We start from the raw sequence: 15737 nt of genomic DNA, 5'->3' as shown, positions 1-15737 counted from the left end.
CACTGGTGGGTGGGGGGCAGTGTACCCATGAGAACTGGCAGAAGTCACTAGCATCTGCCTCATCTTTGCTTTGCTTTCCGGAAATTCCGCCTCTTAGTGGGCGGGCCAAGTGAGGCAGGTTCCGGGAGTCGTACCAGTGCCCGGGCTGTTGCCATAACAACGGAGCTCCCGTCATGCCTCGCTGCCAGGGGCTCATGGCGCCCAAGGTGCGTCCTCTCTTGCTGCTCATGCTCTGGATGCTGCCGGCTCCTGCCCAGCTCGACCCGGCAAACGAGAACAACGGAGGGTGGTGAGCGCGGCACCGGGCAACTGGGGGAGGGGGAGCACCGCCGGATGGCCCGGGTCGTTGACTGGCTATACCCACAGGCAGCAGCGTGGATCCGGGGCGCCGGCAGCCGTGGCGGAAGAAGACCATTGCACAGTAGAGCGACGGGCCGACCTCAGCTATGCCGAGTTCGTTCAGCAGTACGTAAGCCTTCCCACACTGCCATACCTCCCAAGCCCGAAAACCTGTCAAGGAGATCCGTCACCCTGAGTTGATGCTGGCACACCCTTGTTTGCCTGCCGCTTACTGGCTCTTCCCAAGGCTACCTCCCGATGACCTCTTCAAGTGACTACGTGGGGGTGGCAGTGGGTGAGACCCGATCGTGATTCTGCCCTTTCTTCTAGCTACGCCTTCTCGAGACCTGTCATTCTGCTGGGACTCACGGACAACTCAGTGAGTGCTTGTTACCCTCTGGCCAAATTTTACCCCCGTGGAGTCAGGTGCTTAAAGTCTTCTTTCCCCCACTTCCCTGCAGAGGTTCCGGGCTCTGTGCTCCCGCGAAAGGCTGCTGGCCTCATTTGGGAACAATGTCGTGCGCCTGAGCACTGCCAATACCTACTCCTACCAGAAAGGTGAGCTGCCCCACCTCCCTGCCTAGCCTGCTGACCAGCTTCCTAAAGGCAGCATCGGTCAGTCCTGACCAGCCCTTTTCTCACAGTGGACGTACTCTTCCAGGAGTATGTGGAGCAGCTGCTGCACCCCCAGAATCCCAACTCCCTGGGCAATGGTGAGCAGTTGGATTGGTGGTAGTAGGGTGGAAAGGAGGCACTTGGGAGTGCTCAGGTGCCAGGATCCCTGCATCCTCCTGTGTTCTTTCTGGCAGACACCCTGTACTTCTTTGGGGACAACAATTTCACTGAATGGGCATCACTTTTTCGGCACTACATTCCACCCCCATTCAGCCTGCTGGGTACCACTCCTGCTTACAGTTTTGGGATCGCAGGTGGGTGCTTTTAGGACCAAGGGGTTTGGGGGACGGGTCTTGCACTTGAGGTTTTGTCACCAGCTGCTCATAAATGACCCCATAGGAACTGGCTCTGGTGTGCCCTTCCACTGGCATGGGCCTGGCTTCTCAGAAGTGATCTACGGTCGCAAGGTCAGCCCAGGGTGGTAGCTGAGACTTGGGGCTCACTGGCCACAACCCAAAGAGTAACCTTGCTGCTCCCGCCCTTAGCGCTGGTTCCTGTATCCCCCTGAGAAGACACCTGAGTTCCACCCCAACAAGACAACTCTGGCCTGGCTGCAGGATACCTACCCCACCCTGACACCATCTACACGCCCCTTGGAGTGCACCGTCCAGGCTGGTGAGGTCAGTGGCTGGCAGGAGGGAGTCAGCCTGAGTCGGACTGAGGACCCCCCACTAATCCCTGTGCCCCACCCCATCCAGGTTCTATATTTTCCTGACCGATGGTGGCATGCTACATTCAACCTCGACACCAGCGTTTTCATCTCTACCTTTCTCAGCTAGCCAGAGCGGGCAGCTGGCGAGCGCAATCGCACACCAGCACACACCCCTAAACTGCTCACAGGTTTTATTACTGGGACAGTGGTGGCAGCAAGCGCCTCAGCCCAAACCACCCTGGCCTACTATTTCCGGCCCAGAAAGAAGATGGGGGGGGGGGGGATGGGAGCACTCATAGCCTACCAGCAGAACTGATGGAAGACAGGATGGGGACACCAGAGCAGGGATCTAGGTACACAAACTGTGTACAGGGGCTGGGGGCTCCTGCCCCGAGGCTCTCCCAGGCCAGGGTGCCAGGCAATGTGGGACGATTGGCCCTCCCACTTGCCCTGTCTCAGTAGTCCTCCACCCAGCCATTCTCAGAGATGAACGCATCGATGACCTCTTTCATGGCCAGGTTGGGGATGAGCTGTTCCTGGGTCAGAGGGCTCCGGGTCACAGGGTCAAAGTGGCCCACACGCTGCAGTGACAACAGAGTCAGAAGGTGCTTGGTGGGCCCGGGCCCTGCCCCCAGCGCCCATGGCCCTCACCTGCAGGTGCTCCTCAATGTCCTTTCGGTCATAGGTGATGCCGCTAGGTGTGATGCATGGCTCCCGCATCAACTCAAAGCTGATTTTGCCACACAGATAGTCAGGGATATCTCGCTTCTGTATTACATGGGGTGAGGACAGGGATCAGGAACGGGACACCACTCCAGTTCCTACTGCTTGTAGGCCCCAGGCCCAGAGAACAGACAACTCACCTTTCTCTTCTCATCTACCTGGGAGAAGAGCTCGTCCATGTCTGCTAAGTACTTGTCCTGCAAAGAACCAAGCAGCCACCCATGGGCCAGACATCCTGTCTCCCTTCCCCAGTCACAGACCCAACAGAAGCCAGGGACACCCTCATGTCTCGTGCACGCAAACACACAGACCCACACATGGGCTGGGGCACCCTCACGTGCTTGGCCTCGATGCAGGCCTGCTGGGCCCGGATGTGGCCATCATCCTCATCACCGTCGTGATTCCGCTGACACTCCTCCAGTTCCCTGGAGGTTGACCGGGAGCTGGTCAGGGAGGTCTGGCCAGGAAAGGTCAGACTCCACCCCAACCTCAAGCTTGTTCAAACTTTGTTCCCCTGCCTCTTGTTCACCAGGGTTGGCCTTCAATAAACACTTGTGTTCATTCATGACTTAAAGTGGTGACTTGGTGGGAGTGGGGGGGTGTTGTTCCTAGAGGCTGTCACCACAACCCACCTCTCACGCTCGGCCACGATGAGTCGCGTGAGGTAGGAGTGCAGCTCATTCTCCTGGTGGATGCGCCGTTCCTCGATGCTATTCCAGCGCTTCTTCTTGGCAATGCGCAGAGCACTGGGGATGTCATCCCCAAAGTTAAGCCGCTGCTCCTTAGCTAGATTGTAGGCTGGGGGAACAGAGGCTTCAGGTCACCTGGCCAGTCTACCTGTCTGGTCCCAGGTACCCCAATAACCAGTCAGCTTGTAGGCCTACCTCGCTGCAGGTTGGCAATCGCCTCATCGTAGCTCTCCATCTCCAACTGGCATTGCCCCAGGAAGAAGTGTGCCTTCACAGACTGCCCATCCAGCTCCAGGGCACGCCGGCAGTCAGCCAGGGCCTGCTCATGCTGCTGCATCTTCAGGTAGCACAGGGCCCGGTTGGTGTAATATACTGCCACCAGGGGATTCCGGGTCTGGGTGCCAAGGCAGGCCAGTCAGCATGAGAAATGAACTCACCTGCCACCTCTGTCCCAGGCCCTGTCCTGGCTTGGGGTCCACAGTTGGAGTCAAAGACATTAAGGGATTTTATAGCTTCAGAGGCTCTGAACCCTGAGGATGGGTGGAGGATGGTGTCTGGCCCTGATACCTGCCTGTGCCCTCTCGACTCTAGTAAGTTTTGCAAAGGTAAGTTTCCCAAACTTGTGAAGATCAGCTTTTGGACCTGGGCCTCCCTGGTTCCGCAGGCCTCAAGGGCCCTTAAGCTCCCACCCGTCGTAATTCTCCAGCAACCAGCACTAGGTTCAAGAATTGCAGCCTCGGCATCCTTGAAACAAGACCATCACTGAGTCCTGAGAGCCCAAGCGCCCTTCCCCCGTTGAAGCCAAAACACTCCGAAGGTTCCACGAGTGTGGCTGGGCAGGCCCCACCCCCCTCCCCTGGCCCAGACGCCGGTTCCCTCCCCGGCAGGGGTACACTCACGATGGCGCGGCCGTAGCAGGCCGCCGCCTCCGGATACTTGCGGCCCACGAAGAGCCGGTTGCCCTGCTCCTTGAGCTCCTGCGCACTCGGGCTCTTCTCCGGGCTTCCACCAGCGGCGCCCAGCCGCGCGCCGCCCTCCTTCTCCTCTTTGCCCTTCATGGCGCCGCGCGGCACAGCCTGGGCTCTGCTCCCAGACTCCGCTCCCGGCCTGTCCTGCGCCCGCAGCACAAGCTCGCAGCCCGAGCCCGCGATCCGCTCGGGGCCCGGTCCAGCGACCCGCCACCGGAACTTCCGGCCGCGTGGGGGGGAGTAAGCGCGACGGACCGACTGGAGCAGGTGGGCGCGGCCACGCTTGCGCCCCACGCCCTGCGGGGCGGGGCTGAGGAGCTCCTGAGGTGGGACAACACTAACCACGATGTCGGAAGTCTGGAGCATGTCCCAGGGTTACCCTGGCAGCTCCGCCCCTCACATTAGGGAGGTGTCCTTCCAGAAGTCCGCCCCACCCATGCCCCGCTACCCCCCACTCCCACCCAAGGCCCCGCCCGAGAGGGCCGGAGTGGTTAGGCAGCCAGTCTAGCAGGCCGCAGGCAGGTGGTGTGAACTAGCACGGCCCCCAGTAGTAACAGGAAGCCCTGGGCGTACATTAGGGCGGTGGGGGCATCGGTAAGGCGGGCAGTCCCCGTTGCTCAGCCTACCATCACTGCCCTACCACAGGTATCGAGAGGATTTGCAAGAAGCCATCGAGGCCTGAGCGCAGAGAAGCACGTGACACGAGACGAGCTGAAACGGCTGCTGGCTTGGAAGCTGGCGGTGAGGGGTTTCCACATAGCGGGCGGGACCTTGGCGGGTCCCCTGGCGTTGGGGGTGGCCCCTTGCGCCATGGGGTGGGGCTTTCGCCTGGGGGTGGTTCCTCGCTTGTGGGGCAGGCCCCCCTGTTGAAGTCCACTACCAGTGACCACCCACCTAACCCAAGTCTGCTGTAGGGGGGCTCAGTGAGGAGAGCTGATTACATGGACGTGACGGGCGGAACATGTTAGTGTTGTTGTGATACGAACCAATGACCATGTCGGTGACACAGAGGGTCACTGGGAATGGCACCCCACACTGAAGTGGTTCTGATACTGGCGGAGTCTGAGTGCTGGTCCTTCACTTCTTCCAGCAGCCTTCACGTCTGATGCGGCAGTGCCAGGCCTGCCAGCCCTGCAGTATACTCTCAGGTACTACCTTTTGGTACCTGGGCCAGGCGCAGGGCATGCCACAGACCAGAGCTGAGGCGAGGGGGCTATTGGTGGGCCAGGAGGGCATCCAGGACTCCAATCAGGGTGGAATGTGCAGATCTGTCCCGCAGGGCAGAGTGGCCAGTGCCCCGAGCCCCAAACTCCCTGTGCCTTTCCCTAGGCAGCACATTAGGGTTGTGGACCCCTCACCAAGTGGCAACAGCATGATGGACCTGGGCTGTGGGGCAGAAGCTGTGCCCCAACCTGTTCCCTGACCTCAGCCCTAGCCCAGCAACCCCTGAGAATACCAGGCTAGCCAAGAAGTGCAGGACCCAGGCCAACTGAACTTGGCTGTGGCCTGCTCACCTGCCATGTGACTGTCAGAGCTCAGTAAAAGCTTGCTGGACTCACTCAACTATAAGGTTCACAGCCCCTCCCCAGGGGCTCCCACCTCCCACACAGACACACCTCATACAGGTGCAGAGGAGCAAGGAGGAATCCAGGCTGCCCACACGAAGAGAAGAGCCCTCATAGTCTGCTCGGTGAGTTAGGGCCTACCAGCCCCCAGAGGCCCGATACAGCCACTTGGTGCTGTGTAAAATATTTATTTATTCTCCAAAAAGGCTCAGACTGCAAGTCCTGGGGGGGAAAGGCCAAGATAGGGTCACCTCTGAGGCCACCCTTGGGACCTCCACTGCCCAGCCTGGCCCAGCAGTCCTAACCCCCACCCAGGCCTGGCAGGGGGGCCAGAGCTGGTGTAAGGCTTGGCCTGAACTCAGCAGGCCACAGGGGCCATCTGCCCTCATGGAGAAGCAGTCTTGAGATGTACATTCACAGAAGGTGGACATGCAGGCCATGCCCTAGCCCATGAGGCCCCCAGGAACCCCTCAAGGTGGTGGGGGGATGTGGGCACCCAACAGGTCGTAGGCGAAGATGTTCCAGAAGATGGCGAAGAGCAGGAAGGTGCCATAGGCAAGCAGTACCACCCACCAGCCGCACTGGTCCCGGAGGCGCTCCTCATAGCTGCGCAGGATGGTCAGGCCCATGCTGACCCCCACCACTGCACCAGCCAGGTGCGCCATGAAGCTGGGCTGTGGGCCCGAGGCAGGCAGTGGTGGGGAGAAGCGCAGCCACACAGCCCGGCCCACCTCGGAGCTCACTGCAGAGGGAGTTGGCACATGGGGAGGTGCCCTGGCCCTGGGCTCAGCCCTCCCTCCATCCCCCTGCCCTGACACTCTTTGCCCCTACTTACTGCACACCAGGGCCAGCACCATTCTCAGCAGCTTGTAGGGACACCTCATCCCAGCCCAGTTCTGATGGGGCATGAGACAGGCCATGAGGCTAGCCTCGTGGGCCCCTCCCACACCCGCCCAGGCTGTCTCATTACCATGACGACGTTGGCCAGGTGTGCAGAGCACAGGGCGTAGACTCCGCCAGAGCCCCCCACCACAGGGGCCCGCATGTCAGTAATGGAGACAGTCAGGGAACCTGTGTGAAGCAAGGGGACAGCTATGAGGGTGAGGCCTGTCAGTGAGGTGGCCAGGGGCTATGTGCCTGCCTCACCTGCCAGCACGCCAGCCAGGTAGAGCAGGCTGATGCGGAGCAGGCCGTGCACCATCTCCAGGGGCACCCCAATCATTAGCTGTAGGAGTGCGTTGAACCCCAGCTGCTCCAGCCTGGCCATGTGGGGGCAAATGGGTATGAGGGGTGGGAACAGCCATAAGGCCCCCAGCCACAGCCACTTCTAAGTCTGGGTGCCAGAAGTGGGCCCTCACTCACCCGACGTGCATGAACATGTAGGTGAGGAAGCGCCAGGCCCGGGCACGGTGGCCAGGATGGTATACGAGGGGGCTCTTCATGTACTCAGGGTGGTAGGTCTGCAGCACCCACTTGTTGAGGCGGGCCCCATAGCACAGGAACACGATGATCTAAGAGAAAATGACTTTAGGACTGGGCCAGGCCAGGGATGTGGGTGGCGGACAGGCGGGCAGGCTCACCTGGGCCAGGGTGACCGAGGCCATAAACACAGGGGGTGGGCAGCTGCGGTGCCGGTAGAAATACCAATGGCGGTCCACCTCTCGGGGCAAGATCTCGTAGGCCACGTAGCGCACAAACCGCTTATAGACACCCAGGCCTGGCTCATCTAGCATCCCATCCCGGGGCAGTGCCCGCTGTCCATTGGCGATGGCCCGTTTAAAACTGCTGGAACGCTTGCTGCTGATCTGGGGGGCGGGGGACAGTGTACCACCCTCATGACCTCCATGCCCGCCTGCTCTGCCCAGCTCCTCACAGGGTGTGAGGCCCCGCCCCATGGGAAGGGGAGGGAAGAGGAGCCACCTGCCCACCCAACTCCAGCCAGGGCACTATGCTGGCCAAGTCCTGGGCCCCCACCCTGCTGCCTACCCACTGTAGCACTGACCAGGTCCACCAGCTCCTGGTAGCAGACCTGGCCCCGCTCGTTGCTCTGGGCCAGGGCCACCAGCATGTCCAGCTTGGCTGGATCCAGGGGCAGCTCATGGCTGTGCACCAAGCCAGTGAAGGTGTCCGCACCGATGAAGCCTGTGTTCTCAGGGTCCAGCTGCTGGGGTGGGGGTGGGGGGTGGGAGGTGGCGCTGGCCAAGGCCTGAGGGTGGACCGAGCCCACAGACCTAAGGGCTGTGGCAGGCCAGCTGGAAGAAGCAGTCTCCCAACACCCTTGGGCTAGATCCCTGTGCCCACATGGTTCTAGGAGCTGCCAGAGAACTGGTGCCTGGGTCCCAAGCCTCCAGTGGGCTCCCTATCTCATTTTGGCCCTGCCCATCCTGACAGGGTAGGGCTATGGTCTGAGGACAGTCGCCCTCCCTCCTGCTCCTCCCCAGGCACCCTGGCCTGGCTCACCCTCTCCTAGGGGGGTCTCAGACTGCGGGCCGAGGTCATGCAAGAAGGGGTTTGAGGAGTGGACACGAGTGGGGGGCTGGGCTGGGGCTCTGCGAGATCCGTTTGCTCAGCCGAACCCAGTGACGGAGGGGCGCGGCAGGGGCGGTGCCGGCGCCCCTCTTCCCCAACGCACCTGCTCCTGAATAAGCTGCAGCAGCGAGCTTCTGTCCATAGAGCCGGGGCCGGGGGCCGGGGTCGACGGCCACGGCCGGGAGGGGCTGCTCTGCGGATGACTCCGCTCCGCCCCGGCCCGTGCGCTCCGCCCGCTCCGCCTGGTGCAGCGTCACGGAGCCGCCCGCCCCTGCCGCACGCGTGGCCGAAACACAGGCGTGCCCTGCACGCGGATAGACGCACTCCCAGGATGGGGACAGATTAGCCACAGCGCCTTGTACCCTTCGCCTACTCACCGCATCCCAGTTCCCCCAACCCTGACTCCCTCCCTGGCGGCATAGCTGCTCCTCCTGAAGGGACAGCAGCTGGGAAACAGCCACAGGCAGCACACAAGCTCCTCCTGCGCTCGCCCTTTTCCTGGAGTTGAGGCTTCAGCACCCATGCCCTCTCTTTGGGGAAGCCCCTGCCTGCCACACATGCTGGTCCATCCGCAGTAGGGCAGCCTAAAAGGCGCCAGGGCCCCACCTATGGATGCCAAGGCCAACGGGGCAATCAGCCAAGGGCGGAGGAGGCTCCTGCAGCCACAACGCCGGCCAGTGACAGTGGGGGCTGCAGCCCCAGGAGGGCACTGTGGAGCCCAGGTAGAACCTTGGGTATTGGGGCAGAGCCCCCAAGAGGCAAGGCTGCAGCTGAGATAGAAAGGGGCCCTATTTCCTGGGGTGAGCAGGTAGACCCCCTTCAACAGAGGTTACAGACTAGGGATGTTACCACAGCAACCCTTACACTGGCTACTCTGAAGCCCAGAACCATGGAGCCATTAATCCTGGCAGCTAGGCCTCAGAAGGATAAAGGCCCAAAGAGCAGGAACACCTCAGTAGCTGTGAAGATGGCAGGATGTTGGAGGTACAACTTCAAAAGTCTGACCCCAGACCTTTCACCCCTATAGGGCATGTAGTCCCCTCCCCACCTGTAGTAAACAGCACTTCAGAGGCTCCAGGAAAGACCCTCGTGTGGAAGGAGCTGTCCTGCAGGGAATGACCAATGGCAAGAGGGGCACCTGTCTGCGTAGCCAGGGCTTTTCACCCAGTTCCACCACGGGCTGTTTCTGCTCCAGGCCCCACAACACTAGCAAAGCAAGCTCCTGGGACAGATGCTGAAACATAACCCCAAGTAGGACCTCCTCCTCACCAAGAAGGGTTTTGTCCCTCTCTTCTTAGGCTGGGGCCTCTTGCTGACCCCAGCCAGCATGATTGAGGCCTCTGGTCAGTGTGAGGAGGACAGGGCAGCTCCTCCACACCAGCAGACACCCCACACACGGGGAGCAGGGCGTTTTGGCACACGTCAGAATCCCGGATCCTCCCCCCAGCTCAGGCAGGCCGCCAGGGTAGATGCTGGGGCTTGGGGAAGAGGCAGGTATCAGGAGGCCCTCGGGAATCAGGGCCCCAGGAAAGCATGGACCTTGGTGTGGAGGCTCCCAGGCTGCAGCTGGGCCACAAGTATACCTCATATAGGACCTGGAGGGGGGCCGTGGGGGTGATGTCCACACCGAGATAAAGGACATGATTGAAGAAAAGCCGCCTTCAGAAAGTATGGTCCAAGATGGAAAAGACTTAAGTTTAATCAGGAAATCCAACCTCACATCTTCCGCAAGGGGTGCAGCCCTGGACCAGTCTTCCAGTGGTGGGGGGAGGGAGCAGCACAACGGTCCAGCCACTTCCTGCCCACACCTCCTTTGGCTCAATGCTGTGCTCTCTGACCCCCCTCATACCCACTGGCTGCCTGGGACCAGGAAGGGTGGAGCACTGAGAATTCAGGTCTGGGTCACTGGCTTCCTCACCCCACAGTCTCTGCAACACCATGCCCACAAAGGCACCTGGGAGCCCACCAGTGGGGCTCGGCAGTGGGCAGTCTGCCCTCAGAAGCAACGTTTAGACGGAAGGAAACGCCTCGAGGTGGCCTGACGGCAGCACCCTGGGGCCCTGAGACCGGACTGCAGGGTACCAGGGCCTCATCGGCTCTTCACCAGGACCCTGTACAGTGAAAAGCTGAGGACGGCAGCAACGGCAGCCCCGACAGCCCCCAGTGTCAGCCGGAGCCAGAAGGAGGTGGGGTGCAGCTCCCCATGGACCAGGCACCTGCAGGAGAGAGGCGCTGGCTGGAGATACACTCAGGATGCTGCTTCGATGCCTGCTGCTATACCCCCTCACCTCCTGGAAGGTCACAGAGCTCCACAGAGCTGCTCCCTGTCAGTGGCCAGCGGGCAGAACCACGGGGCAGCCGGTGAGACCAGGCCCCAGAGGGCCCTGCTACAGCATCAGCACCTAACCCGGGCCCACCCTGCAACCCTGGCCGACTCCCCAACCGTTCCCCTCTCCTGGTGCCGGAGACCGTCAGTGCCCTGGGACAGGCCTCCCACCGCAGGGGCTGTGGTGCTGGTACCCACGGGAAGGCGGCCATGGTAGCAAGCTGGGTGAAGATGGCTGTGTTGGGTTCTCCTGGGCTGGCACAGGAGAACACAGTAGGGGCAGGCAGCCGGTGCCTGCGGCAGAACTCAGCTGGAGACAGGCCAGGCAGTGAGACACCCTCAGGCAGGTCAGCCTTGGAGGAAACGAAGAGGCAGGGGGTCTGCCCATCCATGTAATGGCGCTATGGGGGGAGAGGCCACATGAGGCACAGTCCTGAGGTAGGCAATGTGAGGTGCTGGGGGACCCCCACCCATAGCCGCGCTGTCCAGGGGACCCTGGGGTAGGCGGGGGCTTGCCTTGTAGACGTGGGTACAGAGCGCAAAGGACTGGAGATCACTACCATCAAACATCAAGCAGGCGACATCACAGGCTGCATCAGTCTCGGAAGACAGCAGGCTCTCTGCATCCATCTCACACAGCTGGACAAAGGGTGGCCTCAGGGGCAAGCCCGGGGCTCCGTTCCCCAGGCTGCACCGGGACAGACCTGCCCACATGTACCTGGGGTCCACCCCAGAGACCCCCGCCCCAGCACTCACTATGAGGTACTTCTCCTGCCCGTTGGCCCGCACCGTGTTGACAGCATAGACGGCAGGCGGCCTGTGGAGCTGCCCGGGGTCCTGATGCTAAGGAGGGAGTTACCTCAGCTCACCGGCCCCGATGCTGCCCAAGCCCCTAACCTGAGAGACCCCAGATAGGAGCTGGGGCCCCTCACCCAGCACACAGTGAAGCTCACCGCTAGGCCACGGCCGAGAAAGGCCTGCAGGAAGGCAGACTTGCCCACTCCGCGGGCCCCTACCACCTTGCAAAGGAGGACGTTCCTCTGCGTCTGTCCCTTCTCCTGGTCCAGCCACTTCTCACGGGTGACTGTGGGAGGGTGGAAAGGATAAATGAGAGTGAGGGGCTGCAAGGGAGGAGCTGGGCCAGGACACTGTGAGGGTGGGCGCCCACCTGTGATGGCATGGGCCTGGGAGTCCTGCTTGCAGAGGGTGGGGTAGCCCAGGTAGCCAAGGTGCTCCAGACAGCGCCAGACGTCCAGGTAAGTCACCAGGCTGGGGCGTTAGGGGGAGGGAGCAGCATCACGAGAGGGCGACATTGTTTGGCGTGTGGGGGCAGGTGGGGGCAGTGCTTACGTCCACTTGCAGAGGTACCCGTGCAAGGGCAGACGGCCTGCTTTGGTTGGGACCTCTTGCAGGAGCTGAGGGCCCCAGGGGGCTGCTGGGAACACACTGAACAGGCCCTCCAGCTCCTCCGGGGAGAGGGCACCATCATGGTCCTGCAGGCAGAGGGTCTGCGGTGACAATGGCTGGGGGACAGGATGGGAAACCAGGACAAGTAGTACACCAGGGTGACAGCGCCCTCACCTGGTCATACTTCTCAAACACCCTCTGCACAAACTGGTAGCCAAAGTGGTTGAGCTCCGTGCTGCAGCCAGGGGGCACGTGGAGCCTGTGGGGTTGCCGTAGGGTTGCTGCCACGCTCCACACACCTCCCACCTGTGCGGCTGGACCCCCCTACAAGCTGGACTGAACCCCCGAGGTTCCTGCATCCATGCCTCTCCTTTGGCTAAACACCACCGGCTCAGCATGAGTCCAAGTTTGCCTGCCCACAGGCCATCCTCTGCCCAAGCACGGGCTCCAACCCCACCCTGGCACCATCGGACAAGAAGAGCCCCCTCCACCACTCACGGAGGGGAGAGGTAGTCAGTGGACAGCTCGAGCGTGTCGCCATAGCCAAAGCGTCGCAGGATGGTCCACGTGGTCTCGTGGCGGCCACGCTGGATGAAGAGCGTATTCAGGAAGAGAAAGCCTGCTCAGAAAGGGGCAGAAAGGGTGGCAGTGGGTGCTACCCAAGCCCCTCCCCACACCGGGAGGACAGGCAGGGTCCCAGGCCTCACCGTCCAGGGTCAGCCGGTCGTCCCGCACGCCTCCTGCCACATGCTTGCGCACCACCATCTTCACATCCTCCAGGGCCTGCGGGGCCAGGGGATGCCCAAAACAGGACTTCTGCCTCCAAGACAAGGTTGCTGTTAGCCAGCCGTGCCATTGACTGCCTGGCCTGGTCATTAATGTCATGGAGCCTGGCTGCAGCCCAAGAAGAGTGGGCTCCACCAGGAGGTGGATGGGAACCCCACCTGGAAAGCGTTGAGCTCCTCATCACTGAGCGCCTGGTCCAGATCCTGGTCTGAGAGCCTGAAGATGCGCGTGAGGGCCTGGGTGCACGCAGGCCTCAACTGTGGGGACAGCCAGCTCAGCAGCCCCCCTCACTTCCACCCGTTAGCCACCCCCATCCTCGTCAGCCACCCACCTGCTTGGTCTCAGGGTCATAAAGCGGAGCTGTGGGGTGCAGCACGGCCTTCTGGGCGTAGTAGAACAGCTCCGAGATGTTCCTCAGATTCTTGGCTGAGCACTGGGAACCACCCGGACAGACTCAGAGAGGTGCCCGATGCCAGGAGACTCAAAGGAGCCCCAACAAAGATTCAGGCAGAGGTGGTCAGCGGCCCCCACCCCAAGGAAGGCCTCAAAAAGACAGCTAGTCTGTCCCAATGTCCCAGGCCACAAGCACCAAGTGCCCACTGGGCGGCCTGGCGCTGCCCCTTCTCTTCTCTACCACAGTGCCCCCTGCCTGGCCCTGCATGCACGCCTGCTCACCTCCACACAGGTCTCGATCTCAGGGAACTGGCTCATGATGGGCAGCACAGCCTCCATGGAGCTTCCTGGCCGCAGGTCTGACTTGTTGCCCACGAGGATGATGGGGACCCTGGAGGGAGGCCCATGGTCATCTAGGATGAGGGAGCTGGAGGAGAACAGTCCCCCTGGGTCCTACTCATTACCTGGGCCCCTGCTCAGTCCCTCCATTCACCAGTGGGATCCATTTGGTTCGGATCTGAAAGGCAAGGGCTGGCATGAGGTGAGGGGGCTTGCCCAGCCCACAGCTCCTGATGGAACTTAAGCCCACCCAAGGGAGATAGAGGGAAGTCGAGGCCCACTGAGGGCCAAAGTCACAGCCACTGAGAACAGGTGAAGAGCGCAGCTGATAGATACGACCTCATCTCATCCTAGCAATTCCCAAATATCCAAAAAGGACCTGGGGTCAGCAGCTCAGAATAGCCCCCACTGCAAGCCTAAGTGGTTCAGACTTGTGGCTGTCTGTACTTTCTGCAGGAAGATGGGATCACAGGGGGTCCCCGGGGAAGCTGTAGGGCCCTGGCCACAAGTCCCCTGCACCCACAGTGGCTCCAGGAGGCTCCTTGAAGCACTAGTTAGAGGTGGGGCTAGCCATGGGTTGGTCACCCCAGAGCCTGCATCAGGTGGGCATCTGTCTGGGGTCTGTGCTGGAGACAAGTGGATGACCCAGTTGGGCACCAATGGCAGGGACCCAGGACAAACAGGCACTCTCGCTCACCTTCTCGATGGTGACCTCCTTAGACACATCATACACCACACACACCACATTTGCCTGCAAGGGAGAGAGCATGGCACAGCATTACCAGAGGCTTCCTGTCCACACCACCCCGACACTCAGACAGGGCAGGGCAGGGCAGGGCTGGGCCCAGAGACCAGGAAGCCATCTTTCACTGGTACTCCTCAGCTAGTGCTCCTTGGCCATGTCTCTGGGACTGGTGGTCTGCTGTGCAAAGTTCACACAAGCCCTTCCCTGCTCACTTCCAGGTCCCAGAATTGCAACTTTGGTCCATGAGTCCCCTAAAGGGCTCAGGACAGACACAGCCACCCCCAAAACTTGGCACACCAGCTCTAGCCTTGATCTTCTACTTCTATGTCACTGTGGCCAGAGAAGATGAAGAGGACAACAGCACAACAGGCAATGGTGGCAAGAAGGCTGCTTCTCAGTAGCTGTGGCCTAAACCCTGGCCCAGTGGCACCCTTTGGACACAGTAGAAGCTGCAGAGGAACGGGGCAAGGCTGCAGGTGCACCTTCCTCCCAGGGTCTTGCTCAGGCACATGTCCTCCTGGTGACAGGTGAACAGGGGCTGTGCAGCCTGCAGCCCAGGCCATGGCACTGTGGCCCAAAGCCCAGGACAGTGAACTGTACTACAAAGGGGGCAGGGCAGGTAGGTGGCCGGGGCACATAACTACTCAAGGGGTCACTCTGAAGGATAAGATCTGTTCCCCAGTGTCCACTGAAAGAATAAATGCTGGGTGGAGAGAGCTATGGGGTTGGCCAGCCGCGGGGGCAGGAGGGAGGGATGGTCCCCTTCTCCCCAGCTCCCAGCAGGGTGCATCACAGGAACCCCAAAGACTCAGTACTGAGACAGAAGAATTAGTGAAGCTGCGGAGCCCTGAGCAATTTAATCCAATCCCACAGAAAGAGAAGCAGGATCAGACCTAGGCAGCAGACCACCCCCAGGGCATAAGTACTGAACCCATCCCTCCCCCTTTTCCTGAGACCTCAGCACACATGTACCTTATGAATCTCATCCTGGAGTTCCTCCACCGTCTGCTCAGCTTCTGGACGGAAGAAGAGATGACACTGCAGACCTCCTGCCCGAAATGCGGCTGCTGGGCAGAACCCTGGGGCGGGGGGCGGGGGGCTCTACCTGAAGAATCCACGATGTGAGTGGGCACCTTCTCTGGGGTGACATCTGCGGGAATTGTGATCTCTTCTGCTCGGGGTGGGACCTGAAGCAGACCAGCCGTGAGGGTGGTCCAGGGAAGTCCGCCCCTTCCTCTGCGCAACCACAAGAGGGGCGCTGAGAACCACCATCCTCACCTCTTCGGGGAACTCCTCGCTCACCAGCGACAGGATCAGGGACGTCTTCCCCACCTGGGCTGCGCGGGGTGACAGGTCAGCGCCACAGCCAAGGTCGCGGCACCCCCACAGGCTAGGCCCAGCCCCGCTCCCGGTGCCTACCCTCACGCAGTCCCGCCCCCAGCGCCTACCCTCGCCCAGCAGCAGGATGCGCACGTCCCGCTTCATAGCAGCCAGCAAAACCTGCAGCCGGACCCCTGCCCCAGCCCCGACTCCCGTGGAGCCCGCTTTGGGTTCTTTGCCCACGCTCTCCCCTGCCCGCACTTCCGGCCTCTTCCGTACGC

The 15737-nt window shown here is 61.3% G+C and overlaps 4 protein-coding genes across 10 annotated transcripts; 1 reads left to right on the top strand and 3 right to left on the bottom strand.

Annotated features, from left to right (window-relative positions):
• The first annotated feature begins 132 nt into the window (after positions 1-132).
• Positions 133-2020, top strand: JMJD8 (jumonji domain containing 8). 2 transcript variants are annotated; one of them, XM_045848964.1, is made up of 9 exons: positions 133-289; positions 367-465; positions 670-718; positions 801-897; positions 984-1052; positions 1149-1268; positions 1354-1421; positions 1500-1629; positions 1713-2020. In XM_045848964.1, the coding sequence occupies exons 1-9, from the start codon at positions 174-176 to the stop codon at positions 1727-1729; spliced, it is 765 nt and encodes a 254-aa protein (XP_045704920.1). In that variant the 5' UTR covers positions 133-173; the 3' UTR covers positions 1730-2020. The 2 variants fall into 2 exon arrangements, with proteins under 2 accessions (XP_045704920.1, XP_045704919.1); XM_045848963.1 differs by having other exon boundaries at positions 1500-1634.
• STUB1 (STIP1 homology and U-box containing protein 1) lies at positions 1906-4292 on the bottom strand. Its single transcript, XM_045848962.1, has 7 exons — positions 3978-4292; positions 3274-3472; positions 3022-3187; positions 2727-2814; positions 2530-2586; positions 2318-2434; positions 1906-2247 (listed from the first exon to the last, which is right to left on the bottom strand). Exons 1-7 carry the CDS (start codon positions 4134-4136, stop codon positions 2122-2124), a joined length of 912 nt encoding a protein of 303 aa, XP_045704918.1. The 5' UTR covers positions 4137-4292; the 3' UTR covers positions 1906-2121.
• A 241-nt stretch (positions 4293-4533) lies between these two features.
• On the bottom strand, positions 4534-8362 carry RHBDL1 (rhomboid like 1). Of its 3 annotated transcripts, none has more exons than XM_045849107.1 (9): positions 8244-8362; positions 7614-7775; positions 7192-7416; positions 6974-7122; positions 6758-6870; positions 6582-6682; positions 6447-6507; positions 5663-6353; positions 4534-5177 (listed from the first exon to the last, which is right to left on the bottom strand). In XM_045849107.1, the coding sequence occupies exons 1-8, from the start codon at positions 8280-8282 to the stop codon at positions 6082-6084; spliced, it is 1122 nt and encodes a 373-aa protein (XP_045705063.1). In that variant the 5' UTR covers positions 8283-8362; the 3' UTR covers positions 4534-5177; positions 5663-6081. The 3 variants fall into 3 exon arrangements, with proteins under 3 accessions (XP_045705063.1, XP_045705065.1, XP_045705064.1); XM_045849109.1 differs by having other exon boundaries at positions 5663-6217; XM_045849108.1 differs by having other exon boundaries at positions 7614-7772; positions 8244-8361.
• A 1447-nt stretch (positions 8363-9809) lies between these two features.
• RHOT2 (ras homolog family member T2) lies at positions 9810-15732 on the bottom strand. Of its 4 annotated transcripts, none has more exons than XM_045849238.1 (19): positions 15585-15732; positions 15415-15473; positions 15242-15323; positions 15109-15152; positions 14089-14142; positions 13517-13569; positions 13335-13443; positions 12991-13092; positions 12818-12916; positions 12581-12689; positions 12372-12492; positions 12048-12132; positions 11817-11959; positions 11635-11735; positions 11420-11550; positions 11223-11309; positions 10983-11105; positions 10661-10867; positions 9810-10356 (listed from the first exon to the last, which is right to left on the bottom strand). In XM_045849238.1, the coding sequence occupies exons 1-19, from the start codon at positions 15619-15621 to the stop codon at positions 10150-10152; spliced, it is 1953 nt and encodes a 650-aa protein (XP_045705194.1). In that variant the 5' UTR covers positions 15622-15732; the 3' UTR covers positions 9810-10149. The 4 variants fall into 4 exon arrangements, with proteins under 4 accessions (XP_045705194.1, XP_045705197.1, XP_045705196.1 ...); XM_045849241.1 differs by having other exon boundaries at positions 10665-10867; XM_045849240.1 differs by having other exon boundaries at positions 15109-15149.
• Positions 15733-15737: the final 5 nt, after the last annotated feature.

The sequence above is a fragment of the Phyllostomus hastatus genome, unplaced genomic scaffold (genome assembly GCF_019186645.2).
Source record: "Phyllostomus hastatus isolate PE091 unplaced genomic scaffold, TTU_PhHast_1.1 phas_contig_64, whole genome shotgun sequence".
NCBI classification, from domain to species: Eukaryota; Metazoa; Chordata; class Mammalia; order Chiroptera; family Phyllostomidae; genus Phyllostomus; species Phyllostomus hastatus.
Note: the sequence above shows the minus strand (reverse complement) of the source record. Positions and strands in the feature narration are given on the sequence as shown.

Coding starts and splice junctions, on each gene's coding strand:
- STUB1 (XM_045848962.1), bottom strand. CDS start 4,136: ATGAAGGGCAAAGAGGAGAAGGAGGGCGGCGCGCGGCTGGGCGCCGCT. Junction 3,473..3,977: donor CCTGCTACGGCCGCGCCATC/GTGAGTGTACCC, acceptor CTTGGCACCCAG/ACCCGGAATCCCCTGGTGGC. Junction 2,587..2,726: donor CCTGCATCGAGGCCAAGCAC/GTGAGGGTGCCC, acceptor GGTTCTTTGCAG/GACAAGTACTTAGCAGACAT.
- RHOT2 (XM_045849239.1), bottom strand. CDS start 15,621: ATGAAGCGGGACGTGCGCATCCTGCTGCTGGGCGAGG. Junction 14,143..15,108: donor TCCAGGATGAGATTCATAAG/GTACATGTGTGC, acceptor TCTCCCTTGCAG/GCAAATGTGGTGTGTGTGGT. Junction 12,133..12,371: donor ACTGACTACCTCTCCCCTCC/GTGAGTGGTGGA, acceptor GCAACCCCACAG/GCTCCACGTGCCCCCTGGCT.
- RHBDL1 (XM_045849107.1), bottom strand. CDS start 8,282: ATGGACAGAAGCTCGCTGCTGCAGCTTATTCAGGAGCAG. Junction 7,776..8,243: donor TGCAGCTTATTCAGGAGCAG/GTGCGTTGGGGA, acceptor CCCCCACCCCAG/CAGCTGGACCCTGAGAACAC. Junction 7,417..7,613: donor ACCAGGAGCTGGTGGACCTG/GTCAGTGCTACA, acceptor CCCGCCCCCCAG/ATCAGCAGCAAGCGTTCCAG.
- JMJD8 (XM_045848963.1), top strand. CDS start 174: ATGCCTCGCTGCCAGGGGCTCATGGCGCCCAAGGTGCGTCCTCTCTTG. Junction 466..669: donor TATGCCGAGTTCGTTCAGCA/GTACGTAAGCCT, acceptor CCTTTCTTCTAG/CTACGCCTTCTCGAGACCTG. Junction 1,422..1,499: donor AAGTGATCTACGGTCGCAAG/GTCAGCCCAGGG, acceptor TCCCGCCCTTAG/CGCTGGTTCCTGTATCCCCC.